At 42.3% G+C, this 20,958-nt stretch overlaps 2 protein-coding genes across 7 annotated transcripts in view; both read right to left on the reverse strand.

Moving 5' to 3' along the window:
- The window catches only part of LZTR1 (leucine zipper like transcription regulator 1), a 38,751-nt gene extending 27,977 nt beyond the window's left edge, over window positions 1-10,774 (reverse strand). For 2 of the 5 annotated variants that reach the window (XM_030000289.2, XM_030000288.2), the window contains exons 1-9: window positions 10,535-10,771; window positions 10,384-10,446; window positions 10,198-10,254; window positions 9,415-9,494; window positions 8,929-9,037; window positions 7,206-7,289; window positions 5,648-5,705; window positions 4,918-5,057; window positions 3,820-4,021 (exon numbers count right to left, since the gene is read on the reverse strand). In XM_030000289.2, the coding sequence (XP_029856149.1) occupies window positions 3,820-4,021; window positions 4,918-5,057; window positions 5,648-5,705; window positions 7,206-7,289; window positions 8,929-9,037; window positions 9,415-9,494; window positions 10,198-10,254; window positions 10,384-10,446; window positions 10,535-10,710 (969 nt within the window). In that variant the 5' untranslated portion in view covers window positions 10,711-10,771. Of the gene's footprint in view, window positions 1-3,819; window positions 4,022-4,917; window positions 5,058-5,647; window positions 5,706-7,205; window positions 7,290-8,928; window positions 9,038-9,414; window positions 9,495-10,197; window positions 10,255-10,383; window positions 10,447-10,534 lie in introns of all 5 variants that reach the window. The other 3 variants (XR_005931354.1, XM_030000287.2, XM_030000286.2) reach the window with 3 other exon arrangements.
- A 2,634-nt stretch (window positions 10,775-13,408) lies between these two features.
- Window positions 13,409-20,958, reverse strand: part of IPO9 (importin 9) — a 39,885-nt gene continuing 32,335 nt past the window's right edge. For both annotated transcript variants that reach the window (XM_030000222.2, XM_041119902.1), the window contains 6 exons: window positions 19,622-19,788; window positions 18,131-18,264; window positions 16,619-16,738; window positions 16,042-16,143; window positions 15,146-15,222; window positions 13,409-14,555 (listed from right to left, as the gene is read on the reverse strand). In XM_030000222.2, coding sequence (XP_029856082.1) covers window positions 14,445-14,555; window positions 15,146-15,222; window positions 16,042-16,143; window positions 16,619-16,738; window positions 18,131-18,264; window positions 19,622-19,788 — 711 coding nt within the window. In that variant the 3' untranslated portion in view covers window positions 13,409-14,444. The remainder of the gene's footprint in view (window positions 14,556-15,145; window positions 15,223-16,041; window positions 16,144-16,618; window positions 16,739-18,130; window positions 18,265-19,621; window positions 19,789-20,958) is intronic.

Raw genomic sequence — 20,958 nt, forward strand, 5'->3', positions numbered from 1 at the left:
TTTAGAGGTTTCTCTTGTAACTTCAGGAAAGACAGATTGCTTGCTAGTACCTGCAGTCACTGGGGAGATGATGGTAATTCACCTGGTAACAGGGGAACAATCCACAGACTGTTTAACTATCCTACACACTGACCTTCTTTAAGCATTGCAAGGAAGGAGAATTTTCTTCCTCTTCCTATGACACTTTGTCCTCTATGAGGCAGTGGCTGTTCCTGAACATCACTTTTGATTCTGCGGGACTGTGTCCACAAATGGACATGCGCCCCTCCCAGACCTCGAGCTCCTTTGTCATTCCCTGCAAAACACTCCTCTGCTGTAGCACAAACCAAGACTGCTGCGTGCATGTGCGTGTCTGTCTGTCTGCTGGAAAGCAACTGTGTAAGATGGGGCATCTTCCCTCCTATTGCCTGCTGATTTTTTATGCTGTTCCAACCTTCTTCAGAAACCCAAGGGTGTTTTGAGTTCAATAGGAAAATCCGAGGCCAATAAAAAAAATCTATTTAAATTCTTTTTTAAATCCTCTGATAGCCCTGTGTAAAGGAAATCCAGCACCTCAGGAAGCTTTGGCAGTGTTATGCAGGCAGGCAGGGACTCAGACATGATATTCCTCTGGCTGCCTTAGAAAAGTAGAACCCCCAGCTGTGATTATCATCTAACAGTAAAGATAGGAAGAATAGCTCTGTGTGCTCTGTAAAATATATATGTACATATATTATAGCATCAAGACAAAGGTATGAGGAGCTATGGATTGCGACTGTGCAGTTCAGAAAGCATGTCTTGATATTCATTTTGCAGACATCCTAAAAGCATAAAATAGGAGTTCCTGGTTTATTTTTGAAGTACCGACCTGTTCCCCTTTAGTTTCCCCTCTTCTACTTATTAAGCCATTTTCCCATCCTCCATGTCACAGCGAGGCACTGTCAACAATTTCGAGAGACCTGGGCAGAGAACTAGAACTGGTCCATTGCCAGACTCGTTTCCAGTTTTTGTTTCTACCTATTTACCCAAAATGCAGAAAATGCAAGACTGTCTCAGTGCACCTACAGCACATGATACTTGATTACTGCCCGTCCTCCAGAACTGTTTCTACAACCTTACTGGAACTCACCCTGCACCACTGTTACTAATGCTCAAATTGTGCTACCTTCTCCAGGTAAAAACCTCAAGATTCTTCAGTCTCATGTGACTTGTCACCTTCCACATTGCCCATAACAGGGTTGCAGGGGCAAATACCATTTCCACCTGACAGCCTGTTTCTATTACTGGCACGCATAGGTCTGAAAAGTCCAAATCACTATCTGGATCACTCTCAAAAGCTTCTCAGGGCTCGCTTAGTCTTAGTTCAGAGAATGAGAAAGACTGGAATGGCAGCAGTCACTCTCCTTCAGCATAAGAAATCTCTTTGGCAAAGCACGGTAAAAATCACTACTGAATTAAGCTAAATCAGCACCAAGCCCTCTTATTTTGGACTCTGGAGGCTTTACCCACTCAATGCTAAATGTCCAAAATAAGAAAGAATTAAGGAAATTCATCACATGATGATAAGTATGAAAGTTAATCTAGCTATAGTGCTGTTAAGCAAAGTTGTAATGCAGCATTTCTAAGATCATATAACATAATACAGAAAAATACAAGAACAACATCTGCTATACAATCCATCCATTAGAAAAAGAAAAAAAAAAACCAACTCTATCAAAAGCCAAGATAGATTATTCTGCTGCATGGTAACAGAGGTCACCACCACTTCACACACAAGAAGAATCCTTCAAGCGCTGGGACAGCACTGTACTCATCATCTTCTACTTTGTTTCAACTTAATGTGGATAATTTTGTTCACAGATATGGATAAGAAAGGAAATTTCAAGTTCAGAGTGTCCTGAGAATAGTATTAGAGATTCATTGCCACTGTTAAAAGTCTTTGCCAAAAGCTCATAGAAACTTCAGGAAAACAATTCTGAGAAATGATCTAGTTATCACTCCAGAACACACACAATAATTTAAAACTCACTTAAAATGCCAACTGTCTCTCAGATCTTGCAGTTAACCAGTCTTTTAAGAAAATTTACTATCACATGTTTCAACAGTGCTTTAATCTCACTTCCCACTTCTACAAAATTAGTCTCTAGATGCCGTAACTGTGAAAGAAACTTCAAAATACAATACGTGCAACTTAGAGACAGACACCTGCCTGGGATTACAGACAGCCCAAGGGAAGAGCTCTGAAATATAAAAAGAAATTTAGCAGGGGATAAGTCAGGTAACAATACTGTTTTACAGCACTGTCAGGAGCAGTTTTGCTCTTGAAAGCAATAAGCAATCGTATCATGAAGAACCAATGAAGAGGAAGCCTTAAGTGTCAAATGATAGTGTTAGTAGGAACAGAACGGGATCTACATCCCTGAAGGCAACTGTATGCTTAAAATGTTGGAGATGCCGTTTTATTAACGTCATGTGAAAATAAATCAGCTTTGTAAAGCCCAAAATAGGCTACCATGAAATATTTTGGTCAAATTTTTCAAAATGTGGCCCACATGCATTGTTGCTTTAAAAGCAGTGTGTAAATGGTATTTTCCTGTTCACCAAATGCTGAGTTATATGTCTTTGCAAACAAACTAAAACGTAGTGCAAGAGTCAAGGATGGGAGCAGCTCTGTCATACCAATTCTGGCAAAATTAGTAAATCTGCATTTGATCCTAATTCATGTAATATTCATCTCTTTAAGGTATAACCTTAATCTCTGCAGTTCTCTATAGAGCACACAAACATCAAGTATTTCTTCCCCACAGATCAGCTAACACACTCTAAACTTACTATTAAATCAGCTGCAGTATTTTAACATGGCTTAAGGTAACATCTATTACAATGAACAAATACAGCCAACGTATCCATTCTAAATCCAGGAAACAGACATATTAGTACAGGCTTCAAGAAACCTACTTTTTTGTGCATTCTGGGAATGAAATGATCAGAGGCCACTGAAACCACATTCACTGAAATGTGAACTGAAATGTGTACGGAAACCATTCAAACCCTCAGCACTCCAACTCGAAATACCAGGTTATCCCAGAGATGGTATCTATGAGTGCGCTATGAAGAAAATCGACATTTTATCACACAATCACTGCATTGTAATGAGCACCCCAAAATAAACATATTAACTTGTTCATCATCTTTTTTATTTTCATATTTTCTCATTTCAGGTGTTTACTTGGCCCTCGGTGGTCTACTGCCTTTTTATGTTCATGTAAAGAACCTACGTTTTTTAATTTATTTATCTTATTAACGCAAATACGTTCAAAAAAGCCATTTCTCCCTATGATCTCTATTATTATTCTACAGTCATACCTTTATAAGCAAACACTTTACACTTGACCTAAAAGGGAAGTGCTATTCTGTATAATTACAGAATTTCTAAGATTTTACACACACAGGCATTATTACAGTGAAACAATCAAAACCTTGTCTAGTTTTGAATTCTGCCTCAAGAGCATCACACAGCCAAGCTCACAACCACTGGTCCACACAGTGAATTAATTACTAATCCTTGTCAGATAGTGACTGACTCATAACTTGAATTACAAATGTTTTGCAGTATTTCTTTAAACAGTACTAAGCAAAGTTTTAAACGTGTCAACACTGACTAATTTTTAAAGACTGTTGCCCATATCATTTCAGCTGCTTAACCATTGGTGGGAAGGAGCTATCACTATTTATCTAAAAGTTAATGTGCTTGTCAAAAACATGTACAAAGTCTGACAGCAAAAATGGGTCCAAAAAAGACGGAACATAAAAGGAAAAAACACGAGCTGAACATTTTACCTCACTGTCTGGGCTGGGCTGGATGACTTCCCAGGTCTGAGAGTCCACGTCGTAGCAGTGAAGCTCATTGGGCAGCGTGTTATCTGCAGCACCACCAAACACGTAGAGATGCCGGTCGAATGCAACCATCGTGTGGCCGTATCTTCGCTGTGGAGGAGGAGGGGAGCCTCGAAGTAAGTGCTCGGTAGGAATTCGTGTCCAACTGAGACATTAAACATGAAACAGTTTTTTTTTTTACAATTATTTTCTGCAAAGTAAGTTTCCTAACTCTCAGGTTGTAAGAATAAAGAAGAGGAGCTCTGTTACAGTAGTTATTCAACCTGCATGAGCTCAGATGACGGTTAATCCTGCAGATTTCTCAGAGACCTAACGTCAGCTCTGTGTTGCCGAACTTCTAACTGAAAATGTGATAAAGGCAACATGGTTCCGTAACCCAGATGTATTTATGTAAACCCCAGCAGCTCAAAGACCACAACTCAGGAAGGAATTGGTGATCTACTAATATACATCTTAACAGCTAACCTTTCTAAGTAAAGGCCACCATTCTGATACCATATCCCATTTTGATAAGGCATCACTTATTCACTATGGTAGCACGATTTCAGCCAAGGTCTGGAGGCCGTTAGGTGTTGTTTCAGTTGTGGTTCCACTTCAGCCAGTAACCAGACCAACCAGGTTGTCAGAACAAACCAGTGCATCTGTATTCTCACTTTTTCGCATTTTTATCCCATCAGAGTGGCCACATTTTCAGAGCAATGGTCGACACTCTGAGCAAGTCACACCAAACTGAATACTCAAGATTTTAAAAAAATACCATGCATTTTACATTTCCCAATAATTTCGCTATGAACTGGTATTTCAATTCATGCTTATTGTTTAAAGTCAATCTACTAAACTTTCTTCATCTGCTGAAAAAGACCTATCTGATGCACATGGCAAACAACAAAGTCTTATTAAAACAGTCCGTATTTTATCTTATCTACCCTTCCTCATCATGAGATGCAGTATTCCTCCTCAATACCCTTAAGTATGTGCATTTCTCAACTCAAGTTGTCAAGGATTACGTGGATTTTGTGCGATTTAACTGCCTACACTTACATCTTTTCCTTGAATTCAAACTGAAAGAGATTATTGGTAATTTTTGCTCCACTCTGGCCAGAGAAAACAAACATCTTGTCTTTGCAAACAGCCACGGGAAAATTACAGCATGAAGGAGGAATTTCACCACTTTGTTCAATCTGAAATACAACAAAGTTCAAAATTAAAAATGTATTATTGTAGTGCACTACGCATGTTGAGTATGCTGCAGGACCACGCAATACATCAGCAGACAGACAGACCACATGGCAGCGATGTGTGCAGACAATCAAGTCCCTATAAATCTGGCTACGGGTAATCAACTAATGCTGTGCTTACACATCTGCACAGACTAATTTTACCACGGATAAAAAGGATGGGAGGCCACATTCTAAAGCCCCTGATACTGTAAGGATCAGGACTCTGATCTTGATAGCCAGTCAGCAAAGCTCCCAGTCTATGGCAGTAGTTAAAGTGGGAAACGCAGTCCCTTTTTATAGGGGGCACAGCAAAGCCACCATGGGCAGTCTAGGTCCAGGTCACAGATTCATAAGCAAAAATCACGCTTTAATATACACTTGGTTTTCCAAATACACAAACAAAATCAAATTTGAACTGTTTCTTTTCATCTGTGTGACAAATACATTCTGAAGGGAGAGCAGTGCAGTCCAGTGTAGGAAATTTTAAATAATTGTGTATGAAAACCAAAAAAAGAAAATTCTATGTGTTAGTTGAAGTTAAAGCTTCTTACCTCTTCCCAGCATGTTAGCTCTCTATCCTGTAGGCCAATTGTCCACATATCATTTAACCTATGTTATAACACAAAAAACGCTTGATTTGAAACAGTTCATTTTTGGCAATTTTTAGCTCATGGAGTTGAAAGGACAGAGATGCTATTTTATCAGCATTCCTTCTCCTGCACAAGACGAATCTCCTGCTTCCACTAGCAGAAAAAAACCCTATTAGAATATTTTTGTCCTATACCTAAATTTTATACCACGACCTCAGCTTGCTTTAGCATCTTTCTGGTTACAAGTATACAAGTATACTACAGTTAACAGTTACACACATCAACTCTGCTTGGAGCTTAAGGATTTGAGACTATTTAATCTCCAGGATTTTTACAGAAATACCCCTTGTTACCCTGCCTTCTTCTACCCGTCCCTGCTAACCCCTGAGACTGGCCACAGTAATTATTTATGTGGCTGAATCCTACCTTAAATATATAAAGGAGGACGAAGTGGGTAACCTGACACATCACTGACTACTACATATCTGACTATGCTTTTCCCAGTACAAGTTACTCACAGTAACTACAGATGCTTCCTTTGTTCAAATCTGCCTGGAGGCTCATGTTCCACAAAAAGACATTTTTTAACGTGATTAGGCATATTTAACATAAATTAGACAGCTCCTCTCACCCAATCCCTCCTTCCAGCTACCCAAGGTCCTTGGGGAACTCCTAAGCTGGAACTGAGCAGTGCCAGAGAGTCATGCATCTTTCTCCAATTCCTCCTCCAGAAATAAAAAAATCCCATCTGTTTTTCCAATTAACAGCAGTTCTCCTGCAGACTTTGAGGAGCTGGTAACTTTTCTGCAGATTCTCCTCAGAAGAGGAGGCAACCCAGGACATTGAGACAGCTCCTAGTTTGTGACAATCTCTATATGCTCTCACAATGCAAATATTGTGCATCAACATAAAATTCACAAGTTCATCAGGACAGAAAAAAATTATGCGTGCAGAATTGATTCTTCCCTGATAGACTAACAGCAAAAGCAAAGAGCTGCCATCTCGGACAAAGCACCAGACTCTCCCTAACTTCTCAGTACCACACATTTCCAGTCTTTTCCCATCCAAAATCTCATCTCCCTTCAACCTAAATAATATCACGTATTTTCAGGGAAAAAGCTGACATGTTGCTCTTAGTTCTGTCATACGACTTCGCAGACAATCCAGGCTTTGCTCTATAAGTCTTCAGCAACATCAGAAGGCCTGTGGCGGATATCTTTTGAGAAACGCTCATTTGCCAAATTTCAAAAATTGTTTAGCATCTTTACAACCAAGAAGGCTGTCAAATTATATATCCACAGCCATTCTGAATCACCAGATTTTTAGGTTTTAAACACATACTTACTTGAACATGAACTGGTGAACTGCAAAATGTAATGCTCAACAACAAGCTAGGTTTTGCAAAGCTCCAGTTATGTGTTTAAATCATTTAGTATATGAAAATGTCTCTAAAGAGGTGAAAAGTGAGGGAGTGGGATTTTACAGAAGCACCCAAGGAGAGAACGATACCACGACATACCGTGCATTGCCATCATATCCTGCAAAGATCCACAGCTTGTCACTATACACTGTTGCGCCATGAGCTGACCTGGCAACTGGCAATCTACAATTGAGAAAATTAAGAAAAAAAAAAATTCTTAAATCACCGGCAGAGGTGCTGTAACAAGGATCTGTGTGACAGCTAAAATGCACATGTAAGGAGAATAAAGTCCTCTACACAAAATGGCTTCAAGCCACGAAATTGCTTCTGTCATACACCCTCAAAACACAAAGCAAGCCTCTGAAGGGTACATTTTAGAATTTTACACTCTGCTTCCTTCATTAGAGAAAAATTACCTTAATGCATACAGAAAAAGAAAAGAAAAAAAAAATCCCAACTAATTCCTTGCCAGGCCTCAAATACTCTTAAATTATTTTATGGAAAGTAGCTAAATAGCAGGACAATTAATAGCACTATCATTATGGCAAAGTAGTAATCCACTTGTGCTATAAAAATCCCGTGCATGTTTTCACACACTGAGAAGGTGGAACACTTAAACAAGAGCCAGGACAGAGCTCACAACGCTTATTTAGGATTGTTTAGTGGGGTGTTCCTGAGATGCACTGCCCACAATAAAAGATCAAACCTATGATTTCTCTTCCCCAATCTTTGTTGTTTTTACTAAATCAGCCAAGAAGCGTTGAACAAAACTGTGATGCCACAAGGCCAGGAGATGTAACATTAGCTTTTTTGAGGTCATTTGTGCAGTACACACTTGTAACTGTGGGGAAAGACAAGGACATTTGAGTTCATAAAATATGAATAGGAATTACTCTTCAAAATGGCTGAAGTTGTTAGAATAACCAGAAAGAGAAATTTCTAATGTGGTCTATGTTCTAAAACATAACATATGCTCATCAGAGGTAAGCAACAGTAACTTAAGAATAGACTGTGCATTCCTCATGCCTTTCTACAAATCACAGTAAGAAATGTTCCTTTCCCTCTCCCCACTAAACTCAGCACTTCAGAAACTTCAAATGTGTAATGAACTGTGGGTAAAGACACAGTATGTCCCATACATGGCTGTGGTAAACATTAAGTAGTTGGGTCAAAATCAGTGTCACGGGTAACATCCTGAAACGTGCACAAAGTCGACTTTAAGAAGTAATGTATTACTGCTTTTGATTTTGCCTTGGAAAGCTGAATCTCGGGAACCTGTGTTCAACCGATCCCAACATACATCAACTCATTCATCTGCTTCTGAATTTATTTGTGTGCACACACATCACCTTTGGCAATTCAAGTGCCAAGGCGCTTCAAGCAAGTGTGTGTATTTCAGAACGCTCCGAGAAAGTCCAACTTTAATCAGAAAAGAATGTATAGATTTAATGACAAATAAGCTTCAAATTGGTCTCTGATAAAACTAAATTAAAACTATGAGAGATCAACAGATTTTGTGCTATCCTTGAAAAAGAAACAATTCAAAAGAAAAGCTTTCCTTTGCTCCCATCCCTTCTGTCACAGAAATGGAACATGAAGAATGGGTTTTGGTCAAATTTCCAATATAGTACACTCTGGAATGGAGGCCTTGCAAAAAAACTCCTTCGAACATACAGAAAACTTTAATCAAGAAAGTAGAGCAGAAATCGTTCTGCAGCCTTAATATTAGCATTGTAACTAATTCTAACTGTGCCATTTTAAACGTTTGCTGAGTTACGCTCAAATCCCCTTGAAGAGTGGGCTAATGATGCCAGCTCCTTACCTTCCTTCAGTCTTCCACTCTGTCCACTGTCCAGTTGCAAACTTATATTCAAAGAGATCATTTTTATTCTTCAGGTTGGAATTGGAATAAATGTCTCCAGTATAGCCACCTGGGCAACAACAAATCCATTAGACTCAAATGCAATACAGTATACATGCTTCTAGTCATTATATTAGAAGAAAACTTAAGTTTAGATTGCACAGAGGGAAGGTATTTGACTAATGGACTACTACAGGTGGGAGACTTCTCCTCTACTCCTACCCTACACTATGGTAACATGTTTCAAGTCTTTTTTACTTTAGACAAAACAGCCAAAGTATTTCCATGCTAACGTAGAAATCACGGTCAGCCGTGGAAAATACTGGATTTGCTACTGAATAAGATTTTTCGACACTTCCTAAAAATATCTCATTCTTTTTTCAAAACAATACTACCAGCACATCTATCATTCCAAGCACGCACAACTGTAATCTGCCACTGTCTTACCAAACACAAACATGCTGCTCCCATAGACCACAGCTGAGTGGTGGTATCGCGGTGCTGGCGGGGTCCCCGTGGTGAAAGCCCTGCACGACATTTAGAACAGCAGCAATCAAACACCCTTGTCATGCTTCAGGCACTCAAAGCTATTGTGCAGATTCAAAAAAGAAACAATTGTTAAAAGTTACTCTACTGTTCTTGAGTGTTTTCACTAGTTTTGATTTCTTAATTATACTGCCCAAGATTTTATGACAGACTTAACGCTATAAGCACAAACGGCTACAAACACGACGCTGCTGAATTCTGTTTGGCAGAGATAGCAAGTGAGGCACAGGTCAGACGACACAGGCTGCACAGTCCAGAGCAAAGGAGCGAAGCAAAGACATCTGTGAGCCGCCCCTGGCATCCTTCCTGCCCTGAGAGGCTGCAGCAGCCCAGCCCCTCCACCCACGCATCCTTTCAGCACTCTCACAGGGTGTCTGAACAGTGGCAACCCGTGGGTCTCTGTCCATCGCTGTACTGTCCAGCATCCCCTCGCAGACAGGAGCTGTGCGGGGGCACTCCATACCCTCCCCGACAGCTCAGCCACACTGCAGGCTTCCAGAAGTCAGCTGTGACAGCACTTGGGGGTGGGGTGGGTGGGGGGACACGCTTCCCCTTGGATGCTCCGGTAGAGCCCCCAGTTTTTACACCTGGGCCCGAGTTGCTCAGCGAAGAAGCATCTCCCGGCCCTGCCAGCAGCCGGGCAGGCAGGGAGGGGGCGAGCCCGGCGAGCACCGCGCAGCCCACCTGCACCACGAGCAGTCCTTCACGTCGAAGCGCAGCAGGTCGTTCAGCATCGTCTTCCTGCAGGGAGGAACGGGAGAGGCGGCTGAGCCGGGCCGCGGAGCCGGCCAGGGGCAGCCCCGCTCCCCTCAGGCCTCGGCGCTCGCTCCCCCCCCCGCCCCGCTCCCCACGGGCCCGCCGTGGCCTTACCCGTTGTCCCCGCCGAAGACGTAGATGGCGTCTCGGTAGGCCACCACGGTGTGCTTGCTGCGCCTGCGGGCGGCAGAGAGCGGCGGTCAGGAGCCGCCGGGACACTCGCATTCCTCCCCCCCCCCCCCCCCCGCCGCCGCCCCCCGCTCACCGGGCCCCCACGAACTCGTCGCAGGGCGGGAGGCGGCGCCACCGGTGCACCGTCTCGAAGGGCCCGAAGTTGAGGGTGAGGTACTCGACGCTGTCCGAGCAGCTGTGGTCGAAGTCCACGCTCGGCGCCACCTTCGAGCGCCCCGCGCCGCCCGCCGGGGCCCCGGCCGCCGCCATGGCCCGCGCCAGCCGCGCCGGCGCCCAGCGACCGCGGGGCCGCCCGCCGGACTACGGCTCCCGGCGCGGCTGCGGGCTGAGCGCCGGGACTACAGCTTCCGGCGTGCCCCGCGACCGGGGCTTCCTGCGCGCCGGCCCCCCCGCCTTGGACTACAGCCCCCAGCATGCACCGCTCGGCGGGGGGGGGCGGGCACCGCGGCAGCACCCGGCGGCGAAGGTCGCGCGTTCGAGGCAGGGGCAGAGCCCGCCGGTACCCAGGAGGCTCCGGGGCTGTCTCCGTAAAAACTCGGAAGCCAGGCAGGTTTCTACATTAAAAGAGTTTATTTGTTAATACAAAAACCCCAAAACAATACTCATGAATATGCATAAAGTCTCGTTCCAGAGTCGTAGCCGAGCTATTCGCTAAACTATAGTCTGCAGCTATCGGAGCTTCATGCTATTCTAGCACGATAATGCCCAGTGTGCAAAACACGATCGGTTCCTCCCCGCGGTGGAGCTGGGAGCAGGACGCACGCGTGCCAGGCACCGACTTCGACAGCGGCACATGCCCAGGGCTGTGCGGTAGCCTGCACCCCACCCTTCGGTTTTCATTTAACAGGGAGCCTGTGTTTCCTAACAGAGCATTAGTAACCTTTACGACTATTAGTTTAGTTTCTTCTCAACAGTAGACAAGAGGGGTGCGCTGCACCTCGAAACCAGGCCTTAGACACATCTCCGTCAAGTCCAGTATTTTTCATCCCGAGCAATCACCTTGTTACTGGTCAGATTTGTTTCAGCAAAGCTGACACCCCTCCAGCAAACACAATTCTTCTTTAAAGATACGTCGTGGAGCGCTCAGAATTTTGCTAGGAAGAAGGACAGCGGGAAAGCAGAAGGGCGAAGGAGCTACATCAAAGCGAGTACCAGCAGGACCACGCAAAGGTCCTTCAAACCATCTCCCCTTGCGCACTGTCACTCTCACATCCTATTTGGCCTCTTTCTAGGGGAAGCTCAAGTCATGGTATTTCTTGCTAAAAAACATCCTGCACACCATGAGTTTGCTTGCAAGAGAGCATGCTGTGCAACTACGCTGTTCCTGTGCCCACCACGCACAGATGGGGACAGGACCATCTCCAGGGTTGGTTCCAAACTCCAGCTCCTGCGCAGCAGCACTGTGCCCGGCCAGCTCAGGCTGCACATGAGCTGACGCTGCAGGAGGGAGAGCGCAGAGCACTAGTCCCCAAAAGCCACTTATCCTCCAATCTTTCCCTTCTCACCAGCTACACTCCTGGAAAAAGTACCGATGCCTGCAAATCAAAGCAGTTTCTAACCAACACAGTGATGAGCTCCAACAGGAACTACAAGACACTGGCCCATCTACTTTTTGGACCTTGCAGCACAAAGAAATCCTTGGATTTCTCAGTTCAGGAAGAGGAACAGTATCAGCAGTACTAGGTCAGTCTCATTTTTCACAGTCTTGTTTAAACCCACCATCCGACTGAACTAAAGCAAGCACCACTAAGGCACACAGCAGTCAACTCCCACCAGAAAGCACATGAACCCCACCAGCACCTCTCCACAAGCCCTGGCTAACCAGACCTGAACATGCTCCATTTACTGCTGACACCCTAAAACACATCTAGATGCTTCCCGATGTTTGGTATTCACTTACCTCCACGAATGGATGACTGGTCTTGAGCCTTGCTGCCAACGCATGGGGCAAAAAAAGAAAGTCCTACCTCTTCCCAGGGCTGGGACCAGTCGCTCTGAGGACACTCACTTGATCCTTCCTGTACAGCTACCAGGATACACCACTGCAGCCATCTGCTTCCAGTTGGGTCTCCTCAAGAGACCGCACTGTTTAGTTTAACTTGTTGGCCCTTTTCAGTGAAAGCTAAGAGACACAAATGCCTCAAAACAAAATTCCTAACAGACTTAAAAAAAAAAAAAAAAAAAAAAGTCTAGGTAGAAAACAGAACCATAGCGTTCCCACTGAAGGGAAGGCCATGGCACCAAGTTTAATTATATTCTTATACACCAGAGAATCCACAGGGAAGAAAGATACTGCGTCACAACTGCATGGCAACTTTTGATAAGAGCTTATACCTTATTAGACACACACACACACGCATGCACACACACAAAAATCAGGCTTCAAATTCTGCTTGTCACAGAGCTATTCATACAAAACCATTGAGAACTCAAGGACGGTTCAGATTAGTCTGCAGCAAATGATGCGGATTTCCCCCTAGTTCTGCCCATTCTCAGGCACAATGTGAGGGGTTGGGGTGGGAGAAGGGAACAAGGTTGCTTTAGAATTCAGGGTTATTTTATCATTTTACACACACACACACTAAACAAATTGTGCCATCTTGTCTGTTAAAAAGCTAATTTATTATCCCCTCCCGGTAAAAAAGTGAAAAGCTATACTCTGTTAGACCAGTAAGATACAGAATTACTCCAGCTCTTTGGAGGTTTTTAGATACAACTTCGAAGCATATTATTCCACAAAGGAACAGCAAGTACCTTTCTTAAGAAAGGAAACTCTATAATGGGTCAGCCTTTTCTTTTAAGCAGAAGAAGATGTATCCATTACAGGACTCCCTTTCTGTCCAGATGACTCCTGTGAAATACCCTAACATCCTCCAGGTGGCATATGCAGAAAGTTTCCTAAGGAGAAATATGTCTTTAAAAAGTAACTTCAGGAAACAAGTGCAAGTTCCTTTTAAATCTGTTTTATAAGAAGGATACCAATGTACATTTTAATTGTTTTATTTTCATTTTCCCCAAGGGGGAACCAAAGGCAGAGAGGTGTTGTGAGATACATCACACTGTTCTTATGGGTAAATCAACTTGCAAATGTTATTTTACCACTCTATAAAAATACACACAGGAGTGTGAAGGAAGCAAAGGAGTTCAGAGTGGCGGTCATGGAGCAAATATGTTACACACAATCAGATTTTTTTTCCCCTAAAAATTGTGGCTCCTTGTGTTCCATAAAACCGAAGTCTTTAGTAGCCACATGCCACAGGAACAGAAATTTAAGTGGTAGCTTCCTTTGAGCATGTGCACACAAAAGCATTAGTAAAGAACTGCTCCTATGGGGCTGGAAAGCAGATGTGAGCGACAAAGCCCCATCCACAACAGGAAAGAAGATATGCATTCAGTTTTATTGTGTCAGCTTCCCATCCAAACTCCTGTAAACAGGTTCCATACCATTCAGGCATCTCTGATAAAAGAGTCTATAGTTCTATAAAAAGAAGTCACGCTGTAAGATCAAGATATTTACCCTGTATGTGTTATGCGAGCGCGAAGAGGAACAACCTTCCAATTTCTCAAGATACATCCAAGCAATCTGTAAGTGACCAAATTCCTTTCTCTGTCCAACTCTCCTGTGGGAAACTCAGTTAAGTGCCTCTTCACAGGTAGAGACAGTTTGCTTTTAAAAATATTAAGGACACATTGTTTTATCTTTAAGAACTTCCTGGAAAGTTACTGTGGAAAATGAAAGTGCTCCCATGGTGAGACCAATGTGCAAAGCTCTACAGACTTCTGTCCTTGCTGCTTTCTTAGTATTCCTTCCCTTAGCAGATTCATGTTAAGATGAGGCTCAATACATTGCAACGAGGCCATCATCCACCTGTAACAAGCAGGTATACACTGGAAAATGTTTTATGTTTAATCATAAAACGTGGAATAAGCAAAAAAAAAAAAAAAATTGTTCAGATATGATCGGTATGGTCTTTCAAGTGGGTTTATATACCAATAGCCTGTAACACTCGCTTTTCATTCTCATTGAGATGGTCTGAAAACATTGCATAGCAGGGCTGCTGTGCAAACTGACAGAGGAAGTCAGTGAGATAGGCCTGAAAGGAAGACAGAAAGACCCAGTTAGCACCATGTCACTTTGGAAATTCTGTTTCTTTCATTTATCAAAAGATAAACCTCAACATGCACCAAGTAAGACAAAGGGATTGCAGGGAACAGACAAGCAATGCAGAAGGAAGGGTGGCAGCAGACGGGAAGGGCTAATAAATGGCTGCCAGGTGGTGGTAAAAAGCAGGAGCAAAGTATCATACAGGGACTGACTGGACGGGAGCATTGCCCAGTTAGAGTATGAAATTCTGTCATGTTCAGTCTCCAATCTACTTCTGACTTCAGCAAATAGCTGTGAAGCTCATGGGTAGGAAAGTCTCATCTCCCTCCGTTCAAAAAGTTTTGTTCATTCACATTTCGAAGTTATAGATACTGATCCAATAAGGAAAAATAGCTCCAGGCATTCTTGGGATACTCAGCACTTTCCAAAGTAATTACAGTTAACTGAGTACCTTCAGGACAACGATCAATAACTGGTGTTTCCAGTGGTTTACAGTTTTGTTTAAGTACAACATAAAAAAAAAAAAAGTTTGTAAAGAATGGTAGGAATCTGATTAAAAAGCTCATTCTAGAGCATCACCTGGAGATCTATTTGGTAAAGAGGGTCCTTTAATGCATCTGGATCATCCTCTTCATCATCTTCATAGTAATCCTCATCTGTCAGAGGCAAATCAGCATGTTTTAACATCAAACAAAGCAAAATATCTCAGGAAGTTCTCTATTAAACTATTGTTGAAATCCAAGGATCCAAAAGTAAATAGTTTCAGCACTGCTGGGTAAAAAAAAATAATTGTATCCAGAATATTCGCTCCTTAAGTTCACAGGATTAGAAAACACTAAACCCCAGAACGAGTCATAGTGGGAATCTCAAGGAACACACAGGTGAGACGAGAATACACAGGATACGAGACAAGCAGGTTTGTTAGTTACGTGCACTATTATCTTATGTCTTAATCTTGTGTCAGGGTGACACATTTCTAATTCTGTGCTAATTTAAGTAGTCTCCCTTATTGTATTTGCTTGTGAGGTTCTCCCTTCTAAGACTATATGCAAACAGGTGAGCAGAGGAAAGGAGATGATATACCTGCTCCATCTCCTTTATGCAGCAATTATTTCTCAAGGTCACTCCACAAACAAGCTCATCCACTTCTACAACACTGTCATTCCAAGGTCACGTCTACATCTTTGTGCATCAATTTTCTCTTTAGAAGAAATACCTGCATGAACCTCACAGCAATGTGAAGCCTATGCAGCATTTGAACTCTCAGGTGAAAAATGCAGTTATTTAATCATCGTGTTATTCAAAGACATGTCCCTCTCTTACAGAAAAAGGTCCTTATTCAAAATCCCAGTATAGTATATTTCCTTCCTCTTGCCTGCAGCCTCTGTTGAGCTGCTGTCACAGAAAGAAAACTTGACTAGGATGTCATCTACTCTATTTTCGCTTTCAGTAAGCACTTTAAAGCTGTTACTTACCATACTTGTTTGTGGAAAGAATATCTGATAAGAACTGTCCCGCTAAGCCTTCATCTTCATCCTCATCCTCTTCCTGATCCTCCCACATATCATTCGAATCATCTGTTTAGAGAAAAAAAAAATTCTAGAAATAATCAAAATCCAAGAGGTCCAGTCTGTTGATCAGGCTACAGGGCACTGTAGTTTTTAGGCAAATATCCCTGTTTGTGTAGGTGGATGAAGGGAAACACCTGCAACCTTTACTATTCTTTTGGAATGAGCGAGTCAAGAACTGGAGCTAAGCAAAAAGCAGCAGCAAGAATGCTTGAAGTAGGAAGGAAGGCAAACCAGATACACCAGGAAAGGGTAATTTTATTGGCATATGGTCAGATCCCATCTTCCAAACTGGCCCAAAATAATTTTCAGGTATAAGAATACACAACACTCACTGATCTTATCCTTTGGATTACTATGTAAGCCTTTGTAATTACAGGTATACTGTTTGCTATTGCGAGTTTCTTATTACTATAAATGCTTTTGAAGAGATTACAAAGTAGATTTAAGCCATGCAAGAGAAAAAGCAAACCCAGTATTTTACCTTGGCTCCAATCTGCAGTTGTCTGTCTAGATGCATTTGCTTCCATCGCATTAGAGAGTTCATTTATTATTAATTTTAAGATTTTTACTAACAAAGGAATGTTTGTCCAGCGTTCAGGATCTATAAGAGAAGAAAAATATATATTCACATTGCTTTTAATAAAAAGTTGTTAAAAACAGGCCTTTTTTTGTTGTGGTGGGTTTTTTTGTTGTTGTTATTTGGGTTTGGGGGGAGGAGTTGGTGGTGTTCTGTTTTGTTTTGGGGGTTTTTTTGTTGTTTTTTTTTTTAATTTTACCATACATTTGAAATGCTGACATAAAAGCAAAATTTCCAGGTTGGGAGGAAAAAGGAACTGACATAAAAACCCCAAACATTCTTTCTGTATACCTTCACAGCTAGATTTCAAAGATCTTAACTACAGTATCAACTCTTGCATGTTTTGAATGAAGAAAAGGCATGGTTAAAATCTTCACAGCTGAATGGATTTGTGAGTCTACCCAATGAAATCATAGTTACAGATGACTTCATTAAGCATTCTTCTCTGAAGTATATTTACACATCTAGCAGTGCTTTCAAGTAAATGAGTGGTGCAGCACTCCCACGCGTGGCTCTACCCTTTCTGAGACACTGTAAGCTCCAACTTTTCCTCACCAGTGTTCCTGCAGGGCTTAATTATTCCACAGGGATAGCTAGACAGTGTATTTGTCCTTAATTTACAAAAGGAAAGAGCCTATCAAATAAAGAAACTGGGAGCGCTAGTTTTGGCTCTTACTGATATTAGTATTAATCTTTAACTCAAATGTTGGCAATTACCATTCTTCTACCTGACTAGGCAATATCTGAGTCTGTTGGTTTGGGTTTTTTAAGCAAAGAATAACAATGACAGCGGCTCCCCAGTGTCTTCCCTCTGGGGCTCAGTCCTCAGAAAAAAACTGCACAGTGCTCTCTCCCATTTAATATATGAAACTCTATATAGTAATTTCCATTCAAAGACTTTGGGTTCAGCCAATTAAAAATAAGACAAGTCTTATGTAGGAGACTGGCCAAGCTTTCCTTAAAAGTGATCTCTAACTTGTTGAAATCATTGCTGATACTTGTGAAAGTCTGTCTCATCAAAAGAAATACCACTTTGGTTTTTTTTAAATCTCTGCATTCACTAAACACACTTTCCTCTCAGAGAAGGCATCATGGAATTATCAATTCTATCTCATTAGATGGAAAAGGATGACGGAAAATAGCAGTGAATAACCCCCTATCCCATAATCACCTCATCCATTTACATTAAATCAGAGACATCAGGAGTCTTCCAAATCAGTCTTTGGGAGAATTAAGGCAAATAATGGGTACCTTAAACACATGACGTATGGATTAGCTCTAAAAACCAACATGCACCTTCTGTGGGAAGTATCTCCCACAGCTTGTGTGATCTGCAAGATCTATTTTAAGGCCTTTCATGGCATCTACTAACAGGAAGAAAAAAAACCTGTTAAAAACAGCAAAATGATTACTTACTTTTGGCCGACTTTGATCGTGTCCGTATTCCCTCATCCATATTAAATATTTCTTCTCCCTTTACCCTAATGTCCTGAAGTCGCTTGTCATCTGTGTTGATGCCATACTGAAGGAGTTTACACAATGCTACAGAGCTGGGGAACAGAGAATAGGAAAATTACAGATCCGAATTTCCCTAAACTGTCTGGCTCCCCCAGTGAACTGTTAATAGGGAACACATCTCCACAGCAGACATTCAGATGCCCTTTTTTCTACACTTTTGCCAAGAACAAGCATTACAGAATTTTCCTACTTCTGCTTTATGTCAGCATCTGAAACTGGACTCATCTCCTGACCTGCACAGCGAGCTGAAAACTGACAAAGCTTTGGATTAAACACTACCAAATAGTGTGCACATACATTAAAGGTTTTTCCAGTTCAGAAGGGCCACAAGGTTAAACACACTCCTGAAGCATCACGTGCAGATGAAGATGAAATTAAGAGGAAAGCAGTGGCAAGAAAGTAGTAATTTGGTTGATCTGCATATTGGACAATATGGAGACAGCACTGAAAAACAAAGTTTAACCTTGTTCTCCCTGCCAGCGTCAGCCTTGGCTTTTCCCTGTGGCCATAAGCAGTCTCATGGGATCCTGCAGACAACTCTGCTCTGTCAAATGGGGATAAACCACTGCCCTTAGGGGTGAAACAGACCAAATGTGACTGAAAACAGCACCAGATCCCCAAATCAGACTGCCTCTTGTTCTACATGACTGTTCACAAACTTCCATTTTAAACATGCTTTTTCTTATTATTTATTTCACGGGCTATTTGACTGCCTTATAACAATAACACAGCAACACATACTAAGAAGTGAGCTAACAGCTGGTGAGACCCCTAAGAATGGTCTGTTAGGCTTCACATTTCCAGAAAAATCAAGGACAGCAGCTGTGGCAAAATTTAAATTAATATAGAGCATTTCATGCTTTGGAATATAGTACTCAGCCTGCACCAGAACACAAATGTGCTCCTACAGCAAAAGGGAGAGAAAACTGTTTCAGCTGATTTCTTTATTGACTTTTAAGAGATCATTAAATCAACAAGAAATCACCAGATTCTCTTAGGAAACCCTCTACAATGCCCTGAAAATCTACAGTAGTCTACAAAGGCAATTTCATGTCTGGAAGCTATTCTCATCCCATTCACAGAAGTTCCATCTCAAAAGCACTCCTGTGCTTGCAAGAGACACCCCCTTCCCCCTTCAGTCACGCTGTTCCAGCACAGAAACACCAGGCAGCAAGAGGAGCAGAGAGGAAGATCAGAGACTGCTCCAATTACCATGGCTCTCCTGAGCTGAACTGACAGTACAGGAAAAATTAATTCTGTCCAACGCTGGCACACACTAATCCAAGTCTGAACCAGCTCCTCTTTCCCTCACACCCAGTGTATGTAATTGCAATGGGATGATCAGTCAGCTAACATTAATGTGCAGATCCTGCTTGTGAAACATCCTACCTGACTTTGCCTTCATATTGCCCATAGAACAAGTGCTGCCGGCTCATCCATTCAGCCATTACAAACTCCAAGGCAGGCTTGCCAGTTGGTCCAGGGAGACTACACAGGAACTCTAGCAGTGGCTCCAGTTGTGAGTGAACCAAGTGAGCAAACACCATAATCAAGGACTACAGGAGAAAGGAAAAGTTAGCTGTACATAATTTAATAGCTCAAAATGTTTTATCAAATATTCAAGTAACTGAGTTTCCTGCAGGAGTGGAGACTGTGCTTACCAACCCCAAGAAGAAGAGAAAGTATAACCATCTGCAAGACACTGTGTGCTACAAAAGCAGGCAATAAACTACAGTCAACAGCAGTATGTAACCACCCCAAAAACACAGAGCAGGAATAAATTTATTCACACACATGCCCCAAACTAACAAACCTTCCTAAAACAAAGATTTAAAAAATATCAGAGGTTGCAGTTGACTTTTGACTAGCAAAAATATCATAGGGCAACACTGAGATGCTGCAAGTGCCCTAGTTTGCTCAACGGACCAGAAGCTGTACACACGGTTCTCTACACAGAGCTCTAAATCTACACATATCTAGCAGAAATGTGTCTCACCATCAACCTAAGAAACAGAAGTTATTGGCCCAGAGCCAGCACCCATATTCTCTTCCCGTTTCACCCCAGGAGTTTCCCATCATCACCTCCACCACAGCACCACCCTTATCCCACATCATCACATCATAATTCAGCAGCACTTTTCCAATTCTGAGTGCACTTTGAACACAAGTTTTAGGAAGAGAATTGCAAGTTTTAGAAAGCATTTTTTTACAAGATGCAGTTTTGCAGTCTGACTCCTAAAGACCAGGGGTAAAATTCATATGTTGCATATGTCTCAATGTCAGTCTCCAAGTCTGAGGGCATCTCTGTAGGCTTCCTCAGGGAAAAGCTGCCCACCTCCAGAGGCCCATCTTTAAGGCTAACACAGGGAAGAGATTCAGCATTGTGAAAGGCTCGCTTCTCTTCCCTTGGCTACAGGGGCTTCATGTGACTGCTTCAGATTTAAGCTTCCAGATCTTTTGAATCCAAAAATAGGCAAAGTGAGAGACATTCTGAACAGTTCAGAATCAACACTGTATCCAAGTAGGAAAAAAAAAAAAAATCAAGGCTTTAAGATGAAACCTGTGCTGACACCTGAATGGCCTTCTTGATTCACCATGTGCTGGCTTGAAAAATGCCAAAAATCAGAAAAATACACAAGATAAAAGGGTTAGAGCAGAGTGAGCCTCAGCCAAGGGCTGCACTGAGGGCAAAGGTGGGATCTTGCTCAACAGTGCCAGCAGAACAG

The sequence above is a fragment of the Aquila chrysaetos genome, chromosome 24, assembly GCF_900496995.4.
Source record: "Aquila chrysaetos chrysaetos chromosome 24, bAquChr1.4, whole genome shotgun sequence".
NCBI classification, from domain to species: Eukaryota; Metazoa; Chordata; class Aves; order Accipitriformes; family Accipitridae; genus Aquila; species Aquila chrysaetos.